General features: G+C 41.7%; 1 protein-coding gene and 1 pseudogene across 2 annotated transcripts in view; both read right to left on the minus strand.

Moving 5' to 3' along the window:
• Capn13 (calpain 13) overlaps positions 1 to 11,954 on the minus strand; it is a 74,605-nt gene extending 62,651 nt beyond the window's left edge. The window contains exon 1 of one of the 2 annotated variants that reach the window (XM_028778992.1): positions 11,727 to 11,954. In XM_028778992.1, the coding sequence (XP_028634825.1) occupies positions 11,727 to 11,924 (198 nt within the window). In that variant the 5' untranslated portion in view covers positions 11,925 to 11,954. The remainder of the gene's footprint in view (positions 1 to 11,726) is intronic. The other variant, XM_028778993.1, reaches the window with a different exon arrangement.
• Positions 2,776 to 6,304, minus strand: LOC114630687 (annotated as a pseudogene).
• Positions 11,955 to 21,431: the final 9,477 nt, after the last annotated feature.

Genomic DNA, 21,431 nt, shown 5'->3' on the forward strand with positions numbered 1-21,431 from the left:
AGAGAGAGAGAGAGAGAGAGAGAGAGAGAGAGAGAGAGAGAGAGAGAACTTCAGACTGACTCCTCATATGAACATTGATGCAAAAAAAACTATAAAATATTCGCAAACCGAATCCAGGAAGACATCAAAGACATTATCCATGAAGATCAAGTAGGCATCATCCCAGGGATGCAGGGATGGTTCAATATATGAAAATCTATCAACATAATCGACCATATAAACAAACTGAAAGAAGACAATCACGTGATTATCTCATTAGATACTGAAAAAGTCTTTGATAAAATTCAACACCCCTTGATGTTAAAGGTATTAAAGAAATCAGTGATACAGGGCACATAGCTAAACATAGTAAAAGCAATATATAGTAAGCCAATAGTCAACATCAAACTAAATGGAGAGAAACTTAAAACATTTCCACTAACAGGGACAAGAACAGGCTGTCCAATCTCTCCCTATCTATTCAATATAGTGCTTGAAGTTCTAGCCAGAGCAATAAGACAACTAAGGGAGATCAAGGGGATACAAATTCGAATAGAAGAAGTCAAAATATCACTATTGTATGATGTTGTATGTATCACTAGTATATAATAGCATACATATGTGACCCCAAAAATTTTACTAGAGAACTTCTACAACTTTTAAACACTTTCAGTAAAGTGGAGGAATACAAAATTAACTCAAAGAAGTTAGTAGCCCTCCTTTATAGAAATGATAAATGGGCTGAGAAAGAAATTACAGAAACAACTTCCTTTATAGTAGCCATGAATAATATAAAATATCTTAGTATAATTCTAACCAACCAAGTGAAAGACCTGCATGACAAGAACTTCAAGTCCTTGAAGAAGATATTAAAAGATGGAAAGATCTCCTATGCTCATGGATAGGTAGGATTAACATAGCAAAAAATGGCCATCTTACCAAATCAATCTACAGATTCAATGCAATCCCCCATCAAAATTCCAACACAAATTTTTATAGACCTTGAAAGAGTAATTCTCAACCTCATAAGAGAAAACAAAAAACACAAAATAGCCAAAACAATCCTGAACAATAAAAGAACTTCAGGAAGAATCACCATCCCTGACCTCAAGCTGCACTTCAAGCAACTGTGATTAAAAACTGGTACAGAAACAAACATGTTGATTAATGGAATTGAATCAAAGACCCAGAAATAGACCCACATATCTATGGACACTTGATTTTTGATAAAGAAGTCAAAACTAAACAATGGAAAAATTAAACTATCTTCAACAAATGGTGCTAGACTAACTGGATGTCTACATGTAGAAGAACGTAAATGGATCCATTCTTATCACCCTGCACAAAACTCAAGTCCAAGTGCATCAAGGACTTCAACATAAAACCAGATACATTAAATCTCATAGAAGAGAAAGTTGGAAATACACATTGGTATAGGAGACAAATTTCTGAACAGACCACCAGTGACTTACACTCTAAGATCAACAATTGATAAATAGGACCTCATGAAACTGCAAAATTTCTGTAATGCATAGGATACTGTCAATAGAACAATCAGCAGCTTACAGGTTGGGAAACATTCTTCACCAACCTTACATCTGACAGAGGGCTAATAACCAAAATTTACAAAGAACTCAAGAAGTTAGACACCAACAACCCAAATAACCCAATTAAAAATGGAGTACAGAGCTAAGCAGAGAATTCTCGAATGGGTGAGAAGCACTTAAAGAAATGTTCAAAGTCCTTAGTCATTAGGGAAATATAAATAAAAATGAACATGAGGTTCTATCTTATACCTATCAGAATGGCTAAGATAAAAAACTCAAGATACAGCACCTTCTGTCGAGGATGTGGAGCAAGAGGGACACTTCTTCATTGCTAGTGGGAGTTCTAACTTGTACAATCACTATGGAAATCAATTTGACATTTTCTCAGGAAACTGGAACTAGTTCTACCTCAAGACCCAGCTATACCACTTCAGGGCATATATCCAAAGATGCTCCAACGTCTCAGAAAGACACTTGCTCAACTACATTCATAGCAGCTTTTTTTTGTAATAGCCAGAAATGGGAAACAACATAAATGTCTCTCAATTAAAGACTGGATAAAGAAAATGTGGCACATCCACACCATGGAATAGTATTCAGCTCTTAAAAACCAAGACATCTTGAATTTTTCTGGCAAATGGGTGGAATTTGAGGATATCATATTGAGTGAGGTAATCCAGCTTCCAAAGGACATGCATAGTATATACTCACTTTTTAAAGTGTTAGGTACTCTTTATTTAATATCATACATAAACCTCAGTAAATTCCTTTCAGTGGTAAAAGGTAGCATCCTTGATCTAGGGAATTCTAATTAAAACAGCATTGTCAAGAATAGACAGCTGCTTCCCAGTGTTTAGCCATTGCCTGCAAGAAGCCAGTGAGCATAAACTGAAACACAGGTGAGTCTTCTTGTTTCTGAGTCAGTGATAGAATTTTCTCAGTGTTTAAACATATTCATATATCCAGTTATATAACTCTAAGTATAAAACCATTTAATAGGTTTGAGGAGATACTCCCATATTTATGGAAAGTAAAACATTACTAATTAAGTCCAATCTTACCTTGAGAAAGGGAGAGCTTTAAAATAAAGATCATATCCACTTTACGACAAGTCAGTTTTGCTTAAATCAGGACTGTCCAAGAAAAAACACTGCTAGCCATTCATGATCTGAATTTGGTGTATGAATTAAATTATGGTATACATTAAAAGCCATGAGACATTTGTTTTGTAATAAATAAGGCAGTGGAATTACTCATTAGAAGACTTTTTAAGATAAGCTATTAGATCTGCCCTTTCTCCCTTCTTAATTCCAGTGAAGATCGTTTTTGTTCCAGGGATGTACCTTTGGGGATTCTACAAACACTCCATCAGGGGATCCTCTCCCCAGGTGATGCCTTTGTTCTTGTTGGCATCTGTGTAAGAGAATCCAGCAGCCTGACCTGTCTTCTGCCCAAAAAGACCATGGAGATTTGGTTCGGACTTATGTTCGCCTCCTTTTTCCACAGTGTGGTACTGGGCACACTTCTGAACAAAAATCTTCTTGCCTTTTTCAATATTACCTATTTTTAGTTCTCTCTGGGCTGGTCAACTCCACAAACGTTCAGATTCGAATACAGATGCCCTACTCTCTAGTTCAAGGACACATTGGCCCACACCTATGTCGTATATACTCACTTGTACATGGATGTTAGCCATAAAATAGTCTACAGACCCAAAAAAGCTAAACAAAAAGGAAGGCCCAAGTGAGGAAGCTTGAATCTCACTTAGAAGGGGGAATAAAATAGTCATAAGAGGCAGATGGAGGGAGGGAACTGGGAGGAAGGGGAGAGGGGGAGGGAAATGGGAGATTCAGAATCAGGTGTTAGGAAGGATAAGAGAGATGGCTAGATGGTCATGAAAATGAATGGAAATCTACAGCCTTTGGGGATGAGGAGATGGGGGGGGGGGTGTCTCCAGGACGAGACATGGTCTGGAACAAAGGAGATGCCCAAGAATCAATGGGGATGACTTTAGCTGTGATTCACAACACTGGTGACATGGAACCTGAAGAGACTACCTCCTGCATTCAGACAGGACCCCAGTGGATCAGTAGAGACACCAATCTATCCACAAAATTTTCAACCCAAAATTTATCCTGTCTACAAGTAATGCAGGCACAGGGAATGGAACAGAGACTGAGGAAATGGCCAATCAGTAACGGGCCCATCTTGAGACCAAGTCCATGGGCAAGAACCAAACCCTAACACTATTAATGATATTCTGCTATACTTGCAGACAGGAGCATGTTGCTCTTTGAGAGGCTCCATCCAGCAGCTGATTCAGACAGATACAGACACCCACAGCCAAGCAGTGGATGGACCTTGGGGATTCTTACTGAAGAATGGGAGAAAGGATTGTAGGTCACAAAGGGGCTAGTAACTCCACAGGAAGACCAGCAGACTCAACTAACCTGGATCCTTGAGGCTCTCAGAGTCTGAATCACCAAACAAAGAACATGCATAGACTGAACCTAGGCCTCTCTGCTCATATGAGTCCTGAACAACTGGAGCGGGAGCTATCTCAAAAGCTGTTGCCTGTACGTGGGATATGTTCTTCTAGCTGGGCTGCCTTGTCTAGCCTCAGTGGGGAGGAAGCACCTAGCCTCTCAGAGACTTTAAGTGTCAAGGTGGGGAGATATCCAGGGGGTCCACCCTCCCAAAGGAGAAGGAGAGGCTGAGGGGGAAAGGATTGTGGGAGTTGATGACAAGGAGGGGGGTCAGTGACTGGGATGTAAAGTGAATAAGTACAAAAATTAAATTTAATTAAATTTTTAAAAGATGCCAGTCAAGTCTTATGTACAACATGAGTAAACACAAATGCATGAATATCTACACATATGCACACATGCACACACACACATGCTGACATCACATACCAGACTGACTTAGGCTAGCTTATCATCAAGTAGAAATTTATGTAGGAATGAAAAATAGTTTCATTCCAGGATTTCTAATAACAGGAAATAGCACTTACATGGACCAATAGGAGGAGCATTTAGACTCTTTTGCTATATGTTATGAAGGCATTTGAGAAACACACATCCTTTTACCAAAGCAAAAGCAAAAACAAAAACAAAAGCAGTTAGAAAACCCCAAAATATACCAAAAGAAGGAGAAGAAGGAGGAGGAGGAGGAGGAGGAGGAGGAGGAGGAGGAGGAGGAGGAGGAGGAGGAAGAAGAAGAAGAAGAAGAAGAAGAAGAAGAAGAAGAAGAAGAAGGAGAAGGAGAAGGAGAAGGAGAAGAAGAAGAAAAGTAGCTAGATAGGGACAGAATAGACCTGAAATTAATAGCCAATATCAAGTTTCCTAGAAAGCAGTGGGACTGATTACATTAAAGGGGGCCACAGTATCTATAACTCCTGTCCCCTAAAAGTCTGCCTCATTCCTCATGCTGGGCCTGAGAACCTTAGCCCTCAACCAGAGAGGGAAGGTGGGAAGGGGTATGGTGATGAATCTCAGAGGCATCTGAGGTTGTACATCTGGATTCCCAGAGAAAAGCCCATACAGAACATGTGTAACTGTGGCTGAGAAAGAGCAAGCTCTGGGCCTGGGAAAGTCCCAGATTAGCAAGTGGCCTTGGCAAGCCAGGGCAGTGGGGGAAGTGCTTGTGATAAGATCCTAGAACAGATCTGTGCTGAACTACCACATGATAGTGACTCAGAATCAGCTGGCAGCTTTGTAGACCTGAGGCTGTGGAGACTTGCCTTCCATACCTGTGAATCAGTAGGTCAGCCAAAGGTAACATTCAAAACCAAAAGTGATCCCGTGGCAAATCTGAGGCCCATCAGGGGCAAGGAATCAGGCTCAGAGAAGTTTAGTGATATGTTCCAGATCAGTTTACCCCGTGAGACTCTCTTCTCCTCCCAACATGCTAGTAGCTAAAGTCTTTCCCAGCTTGAAGTATTTGATTCTGTGAGATAGACAGAATCTTTGAGGTTCAGAATGTTAGATATCCCAAAGGAAGTTGGAGTAGCTAATGTGTTATAGCAATTTAACTGGATCACATTTATCTGGTAAATATTCTCTCTGGGTGTGTCTATCAAAGAATGGGTGGGAGAGATTCATATTTGAATTGGTAGACTCAGTAAATCAGTCTACCCTCCCAGTGTGGGTGGGAACATCCGTACTGATCAATCCATCAAGTGCCTTACTATAACAAAGGGGAGAAAGAATTTGTTCCCAGCTTGAGATGACAAAATGATTTTCTCCTGGTCCCAGATGGGGAATCACATCTATCGGTTTCCTGGCTCTCAGGCCTCTGACATAAGACTTTCCAATGTTTCTAGGTGGAAGACTGCATATCATGGTATTACTTAGCATCCATAACTTTGTAATCAATACTTTGTAATAAATTTCTCCTCGTAAATTCATCAATAGGTTATATATAGGTACATTAGTATATATGAGCATATATTGTCAATATGGATATTGATAAATCATTGAGACTATATAATTATATATCAGCACTATATAATTATGCACACATATATAAATGTATATTATACATTTTGTCACATATTTGGAAAATCTGAATAATAAATAAGCCTCCACTAATCATCAAACTAAGTAACTGTTAAATTAAGTAATCATAATGACTTAGGTCTAGGCTGTAGATTCCTTTCTCCAGGCCAGGTTTGGGTTACTCTCTGTTATATTAGGAATGTGAGAAACCCATGTAATGCAAATCTTGGCAAACATTCTACCAGAAAAGGCATCACGGAAGTAACTGATCTCCACCATCTTTAGAGGTACCACCTCTGTATAAGAGTATTTGCCTCACAGTATTTTCTTTGAAGGCTTCTCATGAATTTCCCACACAAAGTACTGGTCTTGTGTAAGAGAATATGAATTAAATAGTTACCTTTGCACAGCCATGACTAAAATGCCTGTGGAAGACTTAGAAGAGGAAGGGTTTGTTTTGGAACACAGTTTGGGAAGTTGGTTTGTTGATACCCTTAGTAGTAACATCGGGGAGTAAATGGTTTTTGGAGGAAGTGGACAGGAAATAGAGAGCAGCCAAGGCATTGGAGACCAGGTATAAATTTCAAAGGCATGTCCCTCAATGACCTACTTCCTCCTACTAAGCCCTACCTCCTAACACTTCCAGAATCATCCAAAATACAGCCATCATCTGGAGATGAAGCATTCAGCACACAAGCCTCTGTGAACATTTGATGTTCAGTCTGCGACACTTAGACTCCTCATCTTGTCACACATCCCCTCCAGATGGTGACTAGGCTTTTCTTTGGACAGGTGGCAATATAATTCCTTTCCTATTTTTTTCTGAGAGAATTCTGATGTGTTAGCATCACAGATTTTTTTTTTTCTGGCTCAATGGCAATTGGCTGTTGGTATAATTATGCTGGTACCTTCTGCCACCTGTTACATGATAGAACATCTTCACAATTTACCCCACATTCAGATATGCATCTTCTTTTTTTCTTTTCTTTTCTTCGTTTTTTTGCCTCTTCCTTTTCTGAACAATACACTTTGGTGAGTCACTTCTAATGAGTGAATGTGCTTCCCCCAAACTACTCTGACTAAGTGAAGATGTTGTTTTTCCTAGGCAGGCAAATGCACTGCTCTGGGTGACCAAAGACTGGTTCCACAATGAAGCTGTGAGTTGAGATCCAGGTACCTATTAGAGAACATGCTTTAGACATGTAGCCCATTCTTTGGTAGCAAACTGGGCTATTTTTTCTCTGGATGGGGTTGAAGGTGACATCCCAGTCCCTTGGTCTATCAACACTGGTGACAATGTGAAGATTTCCCATCTTCAGTGCTGTCCACTATGGTAGCTATAGTTGTATGTGTTCATGTAGACCAGTGGTTCTCAACCTACGGGTCGTGACCACATTGGGGGTTGTATATCAGATATCCTGCATATCAGATATTTACATTACAATTCATAACAGTAGCAAATTACATTTATGAAGTAGCAATGAAATAATTTTATAGTTAGAAGTCACTACAGCATTATTAAAGGGTCACAGCATTAGGAAGGTTGAGAACCACTGATTTAGACTTATATAACATTAAAATTTCTGTCTCCTCCTCACAGTGACCACATTTCAAGTACTCAGTAGACACATTTGACTACAGCCCATGGCAGTGAATGGAGAAGAATGAGCATCTCCATTACTGCAGAAAGGTTTACAAGACACCACTGATCTATTTAGTGAGAGTAATATCATCCACCATACAGGGCTGTGAGGGTAATGACATGACAAATTTCATGTAAGCTCTTAGTATAATATCTCAACTGTGTACACACTCAGCAAGTGGATTTCTTACTATTACCCATAGAATAAAAATTCCCCTAAAAGGGAGCCATCTAAGTACCAAATTTAATTTAGGGGATTCATTATACACATATCCCATGTTTAATTCTTGGCATTATATCTTACTGGGATCATAGGTTATAGGAAACACTAAGAATGATGTATCCTTGAGTTTCCTCTCTACAAGGTCACAGGCATCTGCAGAGCCCAAGTTGAAATGAAGATCGAGATTGGACATTCCTTAAAGAGAAACAGGATGGTTCAGGCTGTGAGAAACATTCCCCTTCAACAACATTTCAGCAGAAACCTCATTGGATCATTGTTAGAGGGAAAGAGAAGAGAATGGAAGAATTGCAGACGTGATAGTTGATCGTGGTTGTCAGCCCTGACAGAAACCCCATAGGACCATCATGGAAACAAACCTGTGGGGATATCTATGAGAAAGCTTCTTATAGTAGGACCCACTGTCAGTGTGAGTGGAATCATTACATTGAGATGAACATCAGCAGCATCCTCTCTCTCTCTCTCTCTCTCTCTCTCTCTCTCTCTATCTCTATCTCTATCTCTATCTCTATCTCTATCTCTATCTCTATCTGCTTCCTGACTGTGAACACAGTGGACACAATACCACCAGCTGCCTTCTGTTCCTGCTGCCATGCCTTCCTAGCCTTGGTGGACTACACCCCTAAACTGTAAGTCAGAATAAATGCTTCCTTCCTTACATTGTTTCTGTCAGGTATTTTGAACATCCACAAGGAAAGTAACAAATGCAGGAGGTGAAAGGAAAAAGAGAGACAGAGAAAGAGTTATGGGATAGGAAACAACTTTGTTTTATGGTAGGCCCAGAAAATTGAGCCCAAGTCTTAGGCACTTGACTTGTAGGTTACTGTTGAATCTACTAAGTGTGGATAGATAATCCAGGAAGAATAGCAGTTCCTATATTTAAGTTTTCCCACTGTCTAGAATGAACTAGAATAAGGAGATGGGCGAAGGAGCCTAGGAACAAGTTTCAGATGAACCGATCAGACCCATGGAGAAGCATCAAGCAAGCTATAGGCGAGGCTTGACTGAAAGCAGAGGTGGGATACAGAAAGTGAGAGGTAATGTCCTTTGCACATCCCTTCCCACCAGCCACTGAGCCTCTAACATTTTTTATGACCTATATTTCTCCTTGGAAACATTTGCTGATTTTGTGAGGGTTGAAATTGAAATTCTTGGTCTATGAAAGCCCAAGAAAATTGAGGGATCAGAGAACCAATAGCTAGTGTTTAGTAAGTATCACAATGTGCTAGATGCTAAGCACTGCATTTAGTCCTCCTTAAAATAATCATATGTAGCACGGCACAGTCTGGTTCTCACCCCCAGTACTTTTTGTCTACAAAATGGAACAAAGAGATGGTCTAAGAACAGAGAGATTGACTTTCTGGAGATATCGGCTCCTGGTGGACCGTATGAGGTTGCAGAGTCTAATGGTGCTTAAATTATCTCTGGTAACCAAAATCCAAGAATATAACATATAACATGAGGGCACAATGACACCTTATAGAGGACAATATATTGTGAGGTCAGGTATTTAGGTATTGGATTGTCTAGCTGTGTGACTTCAGACTGGTCATTCTTCTGTTTTGCTTTTATATCCAGAATTGAATTAATGATAGTCCCTCATGATAGTTTTAAGAATCTATCAAAGAGTTTAAAATCATAACACTGTGTGTGTGTCGACCTTACTCTGAGGCCTGGGCCAGATTAGTTATGGCTCTTGTATGCATGCCCTTTCACATAGTCACATCTGGAAGCTACAGTAGTCAGAGATACTTCAGTGAAGAAGTATATACCCAGGTTTTCTCTTTGCTAGCATATGTGGGAAATTGGCCAATGAAAGTTTTTTTTATTTGTACACATGAGCTTGAAACCTGAACATGTCACCTGTAGACAGTTGCCTACACACTCATGCATTTTTTATTTCTCTAAATTCTAATAAAACCCTTATTAAGCACCGGAGTTCATGTGAGTTAAAGTGTAGCATGTGGCCTTGGGAATCTTGATCTTACTCCTGGGTCCTTCTCTCCTCTCTCTAACTATGTCCCTTCAGTTAAGCTGTATCATCTGTCCTAACCTATTTTCTTTCTTGTAACAGTAAAAACCATAAACACTACAAGTAAGATTTTCTACATGAAAGGTTTTAGAAACTGTTATATAAAGACCAGTATTACTAAATTTGGAAAGGAACACATCAATAGTATGATATTTGAAACTATATGCTGAAATGAACAATGGCTAGAGTATGGGTAAGTCCCAGGGTGTGAAGCATGATGGGAAAAAATGGACATGGCTTCTAACTGCCTTTACTTTGGATTACTGGTCTGAGCCTGTATGAGTCATTTCTACTTGCCTCAGTTTCTCCTTGCTCCCCAGGTTGAGATGCTGATGAAATTAGCTAATTAGACACTCTTATCCCTTTCTAAGCAGGAGTGTTATAAATGTCTCAACGCTATAAATAAGGTCTCACATAGACTGCTCAGCACCTTGGTGAGGGAAGCAAAAATACTTCCTAAATGAATCTCATCTTTCAAAACAACAGAGGAGAGAAAATGACCCTTCAGAATTTCCTGAAATAGACTTTTCCACCTCCTTAGGTGGTAGAGATGGAAGAGAGTCATGACTGAGGACCTACTACAAACGGCTGATGGGACCAACCACACAAGACTTATTAATGCATCCAGCTTTCTTGAACTAGCATTGAAACTCTTCCTGGTTTCCATTGTCCCTTTTTCTCCTAGAGATGTGATTGTCCCAGCTAAGTCAAGAGGTTTTCTGTTCAGAACTTGGTGTCTTGAGTTCTTTTTCCCATGTGCGTAACTAAAATTATTAGTTGCATGTTTTGGACAAGACAGATAATCCCATACTTTCCAGGGTATCATCAGAAATCACCACTTGTACAGCCTAGTCTGGTGCTACTCAGTATGCCTACTTCAGTGCTTGGCACATAAGCAGTGCCTGCGAACTGAACTGTTCTCAATAGCCCTTGTACTAGTTTCCTGTTTTAGGCTGGGCTGGCAGCTTTGGAGGCATGAGAAAGAAACATCAGTCACCCCAAAACATTTGCCATTGAGCTCCTTTGAATTTATAAGAGTCCAGATGAGACCATGGGAAACTTCAGCCCATGGCAGTGTTCCCTACTGAGCTTCATGCTTCAAAACTGAGATAGTTCTAGAAGCCAGCAGGGCTCACCTTGCTGAAAGGTAGAGTTAGTGGCCATCTGATGAAGTGGGGGAGTCAGGGAGATTCAATTGCCGCCCTGTACGACCACCCCGATGTCACAGGTGTCTGTGATGTCTGAAGTCCTTTTATGGATGACCAAGCCTTTATAAGACTAAGAATGTGATTATAAAAGAGAAAGGCAGAGCAATTATTTAAATTTCATCCTGTAGTATAAATGACTGACATGATATATTCTTTTTGAATAAATTCTGTTGGGTAAGAAGAAAGGGACATAAAGACACTGGCACCTGAAAAGAATAAAGGGCGACAGACTGATAGATGGGCACAATTAAGGAGGTGGAGAGACCCTAGAGACCATCCAGCACAGCCTCCGTAACCATGACACGCCATTTCCCCAGTCATAGGACTGAGATGTTTTAATCTAGCTGCAGTCATTATCAGAAGTGAGTTAGAAGCCGTGGTTCAGGCTCTGCCTCCAAGCACAGAGCTCTCCCATTTCTTGGACTGGGTGTAAGACTGCAGCAGAGAAGCCAGATGAATCGTATTTTTCTTTCCTGTTTGGTTTGAGACTGGACCACCCTTTTTTCACAAGGAGATGCCATGGCGCACAGCCCCCAGATTCACAGAGCTTCCTGTGATCCCAGATGGGGCTCACTCACCTGTGGTCGTTTCCACTCCAATTTTGAAAGGCGCTTTCCCTTGAGCAGCTTCTGGCCTATGGAAGATGCCTCAGCAGGGAATGTATCATCTATAAACAGCCGACCCCTGCTCAGGCACTGATCCCGTAAGGACCTAAAGTCCTGATTCTTGAACTTGACCACGGAGGTTTCTACTAGAGGCTTTGCGTCATGTGCCATGACTAGCTCCAGAAAGATGTCTGAAGTCCGTTCTTTCTGCTGAGAAAAACCAAAATGATTACTGCCAAAATATTCTGATCAGATCACTTCTATCAGATCTGAGACTAAGACCTCTGCTATCCCTGACATAGAGACCCTGGGTGGGCAAGCCTCAACTAAAACTTAATATCCATGCTTCCTGTTCATGTTCAGCTTGGTGTACTGAACTAGCTTCTCGGTGTGATCTCACGTGCATCAGAGACTCTGAGGGCATTTGTCCATTTAATGAACATTTATTGAGCACTGACCCTGTGCCATGCACTCTTCTGAACGTTGGCAGTCCAAAGATAAATACATCATGATCTTTATCCCCAAGGGGCTCATTACCAAGTGAGGAAGATGAATTAGACATTTCAACAACTGGCTATCATTCAACAGACACTCCTCAATTAAAAACGTGTTCAAAGCTCATGGCCTTAAGGAGGAGGTGCTATAGCTCCCATGACAGTCTGGGAGGACATTCCCATAGGTGGTGACATTGGAATCAGGCCTCATAGGGAGAATTTACCAGCTGGAAAAATGGTGGGTAATTTTTTAAGTGGTTGCAGCTGCCCTGAGTAGCAAGTACACATTAGGCCCCAGAAGCTGGCGTGTGAAGTCTTACGGTGTAGGAGAGTAGGAAGTAACTTGGAAGGTTTAATAGGGTTTAGTTGGGGCTAGAATAGTTAAATATTGGGGGGAAATGGCTAGAAAGGAAGATTGGGAAAGTCAAAACACTTTTTTTTTTCATTTGCTTTGGTTTGTTTGGGGTTTTGACAATCACCTGCAAGGGTGTGGTGTGTGTGTGTGTGTGTGTGTGTGTGTGTGTGTGTGTGTTGGGGTGGCATATAAGCTTTGTTCTGATTGCACCTGTAGACAGGATGGTGATTCTTAAACAAGTAGGTGACCAGATGAAGGTGGGAACTCACGCAGACCGGAGGAGGTTGGAGGAGAGCTAGTGGTAGAGTGTTAGTGGAAAAGATGGTAAATGGTAGACAAAGCCCAGGGTTGTTTTACAGGCAGAACCTAGAAGATTAGGTGATGAGTTGGACAAGGAGGAGAGGGAAGGTGGTGGCATGAATGGTCACATGAGTTTTAAAGTTGGCATTGTATTTTTACTACCTACGTCCTGGATCTAGCATCTGTGTCTAGGAAACAACCTACCTACCTATATGGGCTGATTGTATCAAACTTATAGGGTTTGTGATGGCATTACATAAAATTTGGCCCAACCAAGAAGTTTGTATACAGTAGGGGTTCATTAAATGCCAGCATCTAGCTTTCTTGAAACATGGTCAATAAAGGCTTAGGATTCTTGTCCAGGAAGCTATACAGGTATAACTGATGCAATCCTACAACATAGACCTCACATCCTCTGCCTGTGAAGCTAGCCTCAAATTCAGTCACAAATTCACTTTATTAGTGGGATATGATGAACCCCTGTAAGTCTTAAATCCTGCTGTTGAAGCTCCTGGGCCAAGGGCTAATCAGGTGGGATACAAGGTCCTGAAGTCAACATTCCCCACTCACTGCTGTTTCACAGTGAAGAAAACCAGTGAGAGAGAATGAAAGAACACGGGGAACTCACTTATAAGAGAAGAATATGAACTGACAGCTACAACTTGTGAATCCTAGAAAAACACATGCAAACTTAAAATAACTTTGCAATTATCTTGCAGTTACTTGGTAGTGGTATGTGGCAAATTACCGAGATAGCACAAATTCTCAGGCAGAATATCACCAGTTAAGTGTCATTGTTTCAGCACATTCGGAGGGAAATTGTACTTATAATTTTCTCCCAAATAAGATAGGAATAATTTACATTGGCATTATTAGACTGAGCACTGTAAAACTAGCATTGTTACAGATCGAAAATAGTTAAACCTAGTCAGCTCCATATAGTTTAACCTAAGGTTAAAATAATGGTTAAATATAGGCAATTTGGGTTGTTTTTGCCTAGTATGATATATGAGTTTCTTCAGTTTAGTTATTGGGGGAGAAAAAAGACCAGACCAAAATATTCTGTATGCCTTGTCATCTGCAATGAGGTTATACAGAGAGCCCACAACAAATTAAATAACACTGACAGAGCTGAGGTAACAGCAAGCTATCATTCAGAGCAGAAAAACAGTGATAGAAATTGCTTGTCAATTCAAGAGAATGGCAGTGACACCCAGTAATGAAGAGGTAGGGAATTGTAGGTTTGCCAACTGTGTGCGTGCGCAGGGACCAGGGAACCAACACAGCATTACCCAGCCTCCTGTCTCTCCATCAGACATTGAATGGAGTTTGTGAGAAAGTCTAGCAATGACCTAATTTTAGCTTATGAAAACCACACTGTAGTTACCCTTAATAACACAATTATGGGATTGAGAGTAAGGAGCCCATAATTGCATGTAAAAATTAAAGTTTAAAGGATTTAGTTTCATTTCTCTGTCAGAATCATTCACAGGTCTTAGAAGTTGGGGATGAGTCCCCAGCTCATTCTAGAGAGCCCCCACTGCCCACAGTTGAGTAATGGGTTGGCCAGACTTTAGGCATGCCCATTTAAAAGTCACTGTCCTGATTTGTAAACTGAAGATAATTTCTACATACATAGCAGGGTCATTCTGGAACTCAGAAGAAACTGTGCTCATAGAATGTCTAGCACCATTATTTACCAAATAACTGGTAAATAGAAAGTGGTCGATGGGTAATGTTATTAGTACAATGACCATTATCCTTTGAGCATAAATGGCTTTATGTAGTGGCCTGACATCTTCTAAGACAAGGGACTTGCTTGTACTCAAGGGCAGGCTCTGGTTTCAGGGGTCTGAAGGATGCAGGTAGGAAGGTGATCATATCTCTCCTGTTTGTTCTGCACAGTTTGCTCATTCACTGGGCTGTGTAGTGTCACAGTGGCAGATGGACATTTGCTGCAGGGCATAGGTCACTCTGGGGATGGATCTGGTTTTTTTTTAAATCCTGTTTATTTAAAACAATATTTTTTATTATTTCTTTGAGAGTTTCATAAACTCTATTTTGATCATCTTCTCACAGATTCACCTCTGTCTTCTATTCATTCAATTCTCTATGCTCATTTTCTGTCTTTTGTACTGAGTTTAGTGTTCGCTGCTCATGCCCACTTAGGTGTAGGGCCATCTCCTGCAGCATGATTGACTGACAGGGGCTACACCCATTATGAAAACTGACTCTTCCTTTCCTGGCAGTATCAACAGCCAATGGCTCCAAGGTCAGGGTAAGACTTCACGTCAACCTCTGGGAGAGACTCTTGATGGGTAACAGAAAGGACAGAGAAGGAGTTTCATTCAGCTAACACTGAGGTTCACTTGTGTACACACACATATGAGTGCACACACACATGCTTCACACCTACCATGTCTCCTCCTTTCCAAACTGTCCATCTGTAGAACTTGACAGTATATCACTATCTTGTGTCCCAGAAAGGACCTCTCCGTTTTCCCACTTGTCACTTTGGAGGGGACTTTGGTGTTTCTTTCCTTTCTTCTCTCCCCTAATTGCCCCACATTGTAAAGAGGAAGCAAAATAAGGGAAGTCTCAACTGCAGTGATCTGAGAAACAGAAAGTGCAAGAGGCAAAAGCCCTGCCTGATGCTTGGGGACAAGTTTGGCTGCTGCTGAGACTCTTGGGTCAAGAAAAACATAGGAGAGGTAGGTCAATGGTGGATGAGCAGAAACGGAGGAATTGGGTAAGCCAATGAGTCAGGCTTCAGGAAGGTGTGTGTGTGTGGGTGGGCATGAAACCTCCCCTTCTGCTGACCTTAAGAGCTATGAATCAGGCTGAGTGCAACCTTCTCTACACTCCTCTGCTGAGGGGGAGACTGTTTTAGTCATCTTGGTCTGCGTAACAAAACGTCAGAGACGGCCCACCAGCAACAGATTGTCTTGATTCCATCTGGAGGATAGAAGAGAGGACCAGTTCTGTGCTCTCAATTCCTTTTTATACAAGGCCACGGTCTTTTATAAATGACTTCTTCCTGGGGATCTCATCCCCAGACACAGTAGTACTAGGGGCTAGGTTTCCTTCATATCAGTCTGGATAGGGGTGATGGGGAACTTAGATCAGTCAGAAGGAGTCGTTAGCTAACTCCAGTTTGATCCAAAAGCTCTCCTGACACTGATTACGTATTCTAAGAAGTCTGCAGATCTGAAGGTACTGGGGGATATTAATTAGGATCTTGAGGTATAAGGGATGGATGTCAGCGGACATAAAAAGGATTGGCCAAGCAGCACCTAACAGTACTGAGTATACAAACATCTGAATGCACGGAAAGATGGTAAGGCTTCTTTAATGGAAGAGATACTTGTTGACATGTGTAACAGCATAGCTAAGTCCCCAAATCATCACGGTGAGTGAAGGAAAACAGTGCAAAAGAGCACTCTCTGTATGAGCGGGTTTAACTAATGTGATTGTGACAGAAAACATTCAATGCTCACCCATAAACGAAGGGGTAAGAGTGAATGCATTACAACTCTTGAGGGTGACACTGGGTGTGGTGAGGATGTCACATGAGTAGACACCTGCCAATTCCATCAGCGTTTGTACTTTAAATACAGACAGTTATATATTAGTTGTACTTAAAGTGCTTAAAATTAGGTGCGGTACAAAGCACAATAATCTCCATCCACTTCCTTTCATAATCCCACAAGTTAACAAGTAACTGTGCTTTGTTTCTCTCACCATCTCACACACTAACCTACAATGTATACAGTAGTCTCTCCATTGACAATGGAAGTTCTTCTTTTTGCTTTAATGAAATGTTATGCTATGCCTACCTTGTCCTAAGTATCTCCAGCTTAGATCTCTCGAAAAGGAAGCTTTGGGTGTAGAATATGCATACAAGCATTCTAAGTCAGCTACATTATTTTCTGAGGAAGAAACTCCATTCTTATACCCTCAGTGCTTCTGGGTATCGGCAAGCTTCTCGTTAGTATCCATCTAGTGTGAGCAAATAGCAACTCCTTGTGGTCTTAATTTGTTTCCCTGATTAGTGGTAAGATTGAACATTTTTCAATATATTTCTTCTCCATTTGTACTCCGTCCCTTGAGAAATGAATATTCATATCCTATACACATTATCCACTGGCTTGTCCTTCTCATTGATTTGTAGGACTTCTTTATCTTCTTGGCATGTACATCTTTGTTTGGGTGTATATGGCACAAGTATCTTTAGCCAGCTTGTGGCTTTATCTTCTCTTAGTGTCATTTGAAGAACACAACTATCTTTTAATTTATGCAAACATATTAAAATATCAATTTGATTTTTATAAACTGAGCCAAATGTTAACAGTTGTGGGTATTTAATATAAAAAACGGTGTGAGTTTTCTTTCTTTTTTTTTTAAAAGTTGATTTGTAATTAACACCATAATTCTTCCGATTTAAGAATTCTTATAGCTCTGGGGCATCTTTAACAAATCTGATGCAGAAAGAAGGAACCTGAAATGCAGTCAAGGGACATTTTAAGCATTTAGTAAATAATGACGAAAGAAGAGGGCATCTGTGTGTGCACATGTGTGTGCATATGTGATACGTATGTATATATATATGTGTGTGTGGTATGTGTATGTATGTGATTATAAGTGTATGCATATATGTGTGAGTGTTGTGTGTGTGTGGTGTGTGTGTGTATGTGAGTATATGTGTGTATATGTGTGTGTGAGTGGTATGTTTGTGTGAATGGTGTGTGTATATGTGTAGGGGTGTGCATTCCTGTCTTTTAATAACACCTTTTTTTTTAATATAAATATCCCATCTTACTCTGCACATGTAAGGTGGTAACAGCAGACTAGCTTGGTCAGGCTGTGCGTCCTGTCATATGGAAACACTGTGTGATGTAGCACAATGAGGCACAGGCACCACAGTAAACAGAATTCATAGTTTACAGTCTGACCCAGAGATGCAGATAAGCGAGTCTGGACTACCTTGGAATCCCTATACTGTAATTTTTACCTCAGTCACCAAAGAAAAGTGTTGAAATTTAAAGAAAGCTTTTGCAACATTTTCATCATGTTTAATAATGGAAATAAAGGAGAACTACCCAAGTGATGACAGAATCAAAGCTCTAAATGACCTCAGAACTAAGAGAATGAAGTGTGACCCAGGTGCTCACAAAGCTCTTTTTGCATATGAAGGCTGACTGCGCATGTGCAAAGTGAGCAGGCTCTGTCTTAACTAGACTTCATTTTGAAAAGTTTGTATATCTAACTTCTTGGTTTAATGGAACAAAACTGTATTTAGGGTCTGAACAGTTACTAAGGCAATGTGTTGCTCTAGATGGAGTGGCTCTGGTCCTGTATAGTAAGGTGCTCTTGGCCCCCTGGGGTGTTCATGTGTGGCTTTAGTACAAAAGGCTACAATCTAAGTGGCCATTGCTGCTCTCTCTGTTGTGTCCAAACAAGAGTCAAATTTGTCTAGAAAGGCAAGTACTTCACTTGCAGGCAGACTTTTTGACATGTAGTTAGACCCACCTGGAGCAAGGGGTGACTTTATTGAACTTGTGCAAACAAGTCATGCAGGCTGGAGGCAAGCCAGCCAAGCAGGAAAGAAGCCTAGAGACCATGATTAGTATCTTAATGAGTTTCCTAGGAGAAAGGGCACAGAAATGTCATTGTCCCCAGGCCCAGCATCCTGGTTCTCAAGATGTCTAGAACAGTCCTGTTCTGGGAAAGCAGAAGGTTGACCATCTCTGGACCCCAAGCAGCTGCTGGGTTTTTGGCTTGTCTGCTGTGGGACTGCCATTGTTGGACTACTGTAGTCGTATCACATAAGCCAGTCTAATAAGCCCGATTTTAATATGTATTCACTCTCTTGGTTTTGTTGCCCTAGAGAATGCTGACTAACACACCGTCGCACTCACACAGGAATCACTAGTCACATGTGGCCCTTGAACTCTTGCTATTAGGCAAGTGATTGGCTTTTAATTTGATTCCATTTCATTTCATTTACATTTAGATTGCATTTAAACGTACTCTTCTATGGGCAACTAGTGGCTGCCTTACTGGACAGCACCAAGGAAAAGACTGCTAATGACATGAAATGCCACAGAACAAGGAAAAACTTGACAGAATTTCCATGGGCCTCATCAGGCAGAGGAGGATGACGGCAGAAGGATGCAGATGAATCGTTGCCGCCTGCAGTTTTGTCTCAACTTTGCCCTGCTGGGCTCTCTCCATTCAATTACATTTCTCCAGCATCCAGTTTTTTCACCACCAACCCACTCAGTCATTTTCTGCCAATGACAGGCTCAGGAAAGCAAGTCCCTCAGGCCTCCCAGTGACAGGTGCCTGGGCTGTCCTAGAGCTGCCTACAGGAAATACTTGAAATATTCTAGCCACAAAAGGTGAGCTCTTTGCATTTCTTTTCCAAGTCAGCTAAGGAACAGGAAGCCATGTTCAATTGTTGCTTGCCCAGGAGTGATGTACATAGCTCTCTCCTGGTCGGTGTTTTTCAGAACAATGGAAATAAATCTGATGTAATGTAGCAGAACACGACAAAGGACGGCTTTCCCCTTAACAAATACTCATTTGAAATGGTGCCCAAACCCTGCACGAGGAGCGATCTATTTCCCACAACAGTGTAACAGCAAAACCCATTACTAATTCCACAACTCAAATTAAAACTAACAGACCTTGAAGGCTGGGGCTGACACTCTCTCTGCTGACAAGGAACAAGGAAGGGTGGAGGAAGGGGCCCGCTCACTCTCATGTGTGTGTGTTTAATTACACTGTTTAACACATAGAGAATAATTTAGTCACCAGAGTGAAGAAAATAAGGCACTTAACTGCTCTCTGGTGGAAAAACACCCGGAGCAAACCACTTTTAGCTATATGCCACCTTGACATACCCCAGAGCTTTAGGGAGAGAAAAAGAGGGAGGGAGGCAAGGAGGAAGAGAGGGAGGCCAGTCAGACAGAGCCAAGGAGAGTGTGGGACTAGGGTCAGAGAAAGATGGGAGAGAGGAAGGAAGGGAAGAAAGAAGAAAGAGTGAAAACGAAAGCAAAGGGAAGTGGGCAGAGAAGCAAGGGAGAGTGATGGAGGAAGAGAGAGGCCTTTGCACACAGGCATATTCTCTCAGGAGAGCTCGAGGGACCTGGTATCTGTGTGAGAGCAAACATTGATGACAGGTCTTGAAGATGGAGCTGAACTTCTGGGTGAGTGTTGTCCTGAGCTATCTTCATGCCTCAGATCTCTTAGGAAGACACCAGCCCTTCGTAGCCTAAAAGCCATGGTTGGGGGTTATATCTCCCAGAAAGGCAGAAGTCAGAGGAAGATTCTGGTAGTTTATTTACCTGTTGCTATGTAAATACTTTGACAAAAGCAACTTTACAGAGAAGGAGACTGTTTTAGCTCATAGTTCAAAGTATAGTCTATCACAGATTCAGGGGATTCAGTGGGGATTCAGGGCAGCGGGGAACTTGCAGTGAATTACATCACAGCTGCCAGTGGGAACACACATTTGCTCAATTCGCTTTCTCCATTTTATACAGTGTGGGATTATCCTGCTAGGGAAGAATGCCATCCACAGTTAAGATGGGCCTTCCCACACCAATTAATGTGATGAAGGTAATCTCTTACAGGTCTGCCCATGATCTTACCCATTAGTTTATTACCAGTCCAGTCAAGCTGACAAGCAACATCTGCATAAGGACTGTAGTGGGTTAGTTCCATTTGCAGAAAGGGAAACTGAGGCTCAAAGTCAAGCTTCAGGAGCTGGGCAACACTTGTGGGCTTCTGTGCGAGTACTGGCTTCAAGGCTGGAAATCTGGCCTGCAAGTAACCCATGGGCTGTCCCCTTAATCAGGGCTGAAAGGGATGGGAGTCCAAAAGTATCTTCCATCCTCTGAGATAATCTCTAATCCACCAACTGGCCATGGGAGAGGGAGACATGAAAGAAACCAGGCTCAGATTTAGAAGCAGTGAAGCATCTCGGTTCTGCAGGAGGTGCCAGAGGAGTGAGTGTTCAGAATAGAACTATCTATTGTCTGCCAGTGACGGGGTTTAGCTTCAGTGCTGCCTGCCAAGGAGACTGACAACTTGGCATGATAACACAGAGTGGGGAAAATTCCTTCTGTGGGTCAGCAGACATGGCAGCCACACCACCCTCTTTCCCACTGTTCTGGCACATGAACCCAGCCTTCATTCTCCCATCTTCCCATCCTCCCATCCTTCTCCCAGCCTCCCAGCCTCTGAGCATTCCAGCCTCCTAGCCTCCCAGCCTCCCAGCCTCCCATCCTTCTCCCAGCCTCTCAGCCTCTGAGCATTCCAGCCTCCTAGCCTCCCAGCCTCCCAGCCTCCCAGCCTCCCAGCCTCCCAGCCTCCCAGCCTCCCAGCCTCCCAGCCTCCCAGCCTCCCAACCTCAGAGAGTTCATAGAGCTTAACAGATGGGAACATCTCAGAAAGCCCCAGTTGACAGAGAGAACAGAAAGGACCTATGCATCCTCTACCATTTCAGATATAGCATTGCCTCTT

The sequence above is a fragment of the Grammomys surdaster genome, unplaced genomic scaffold (assembly GCF_004785775.1).
Source record: "Grammomys surdaster isolate TR1022 unplaced genomic scaffold, NIH_TR_1.0 343, whole genome shotgun sequence".
Classification (NCBI taxonomy): domain Eukaryota; kingdom Metazoa; phylum Chordata; class Mammalia; order Rodentia; family Muridae; genus Grammomys; species Grammomys surdaster.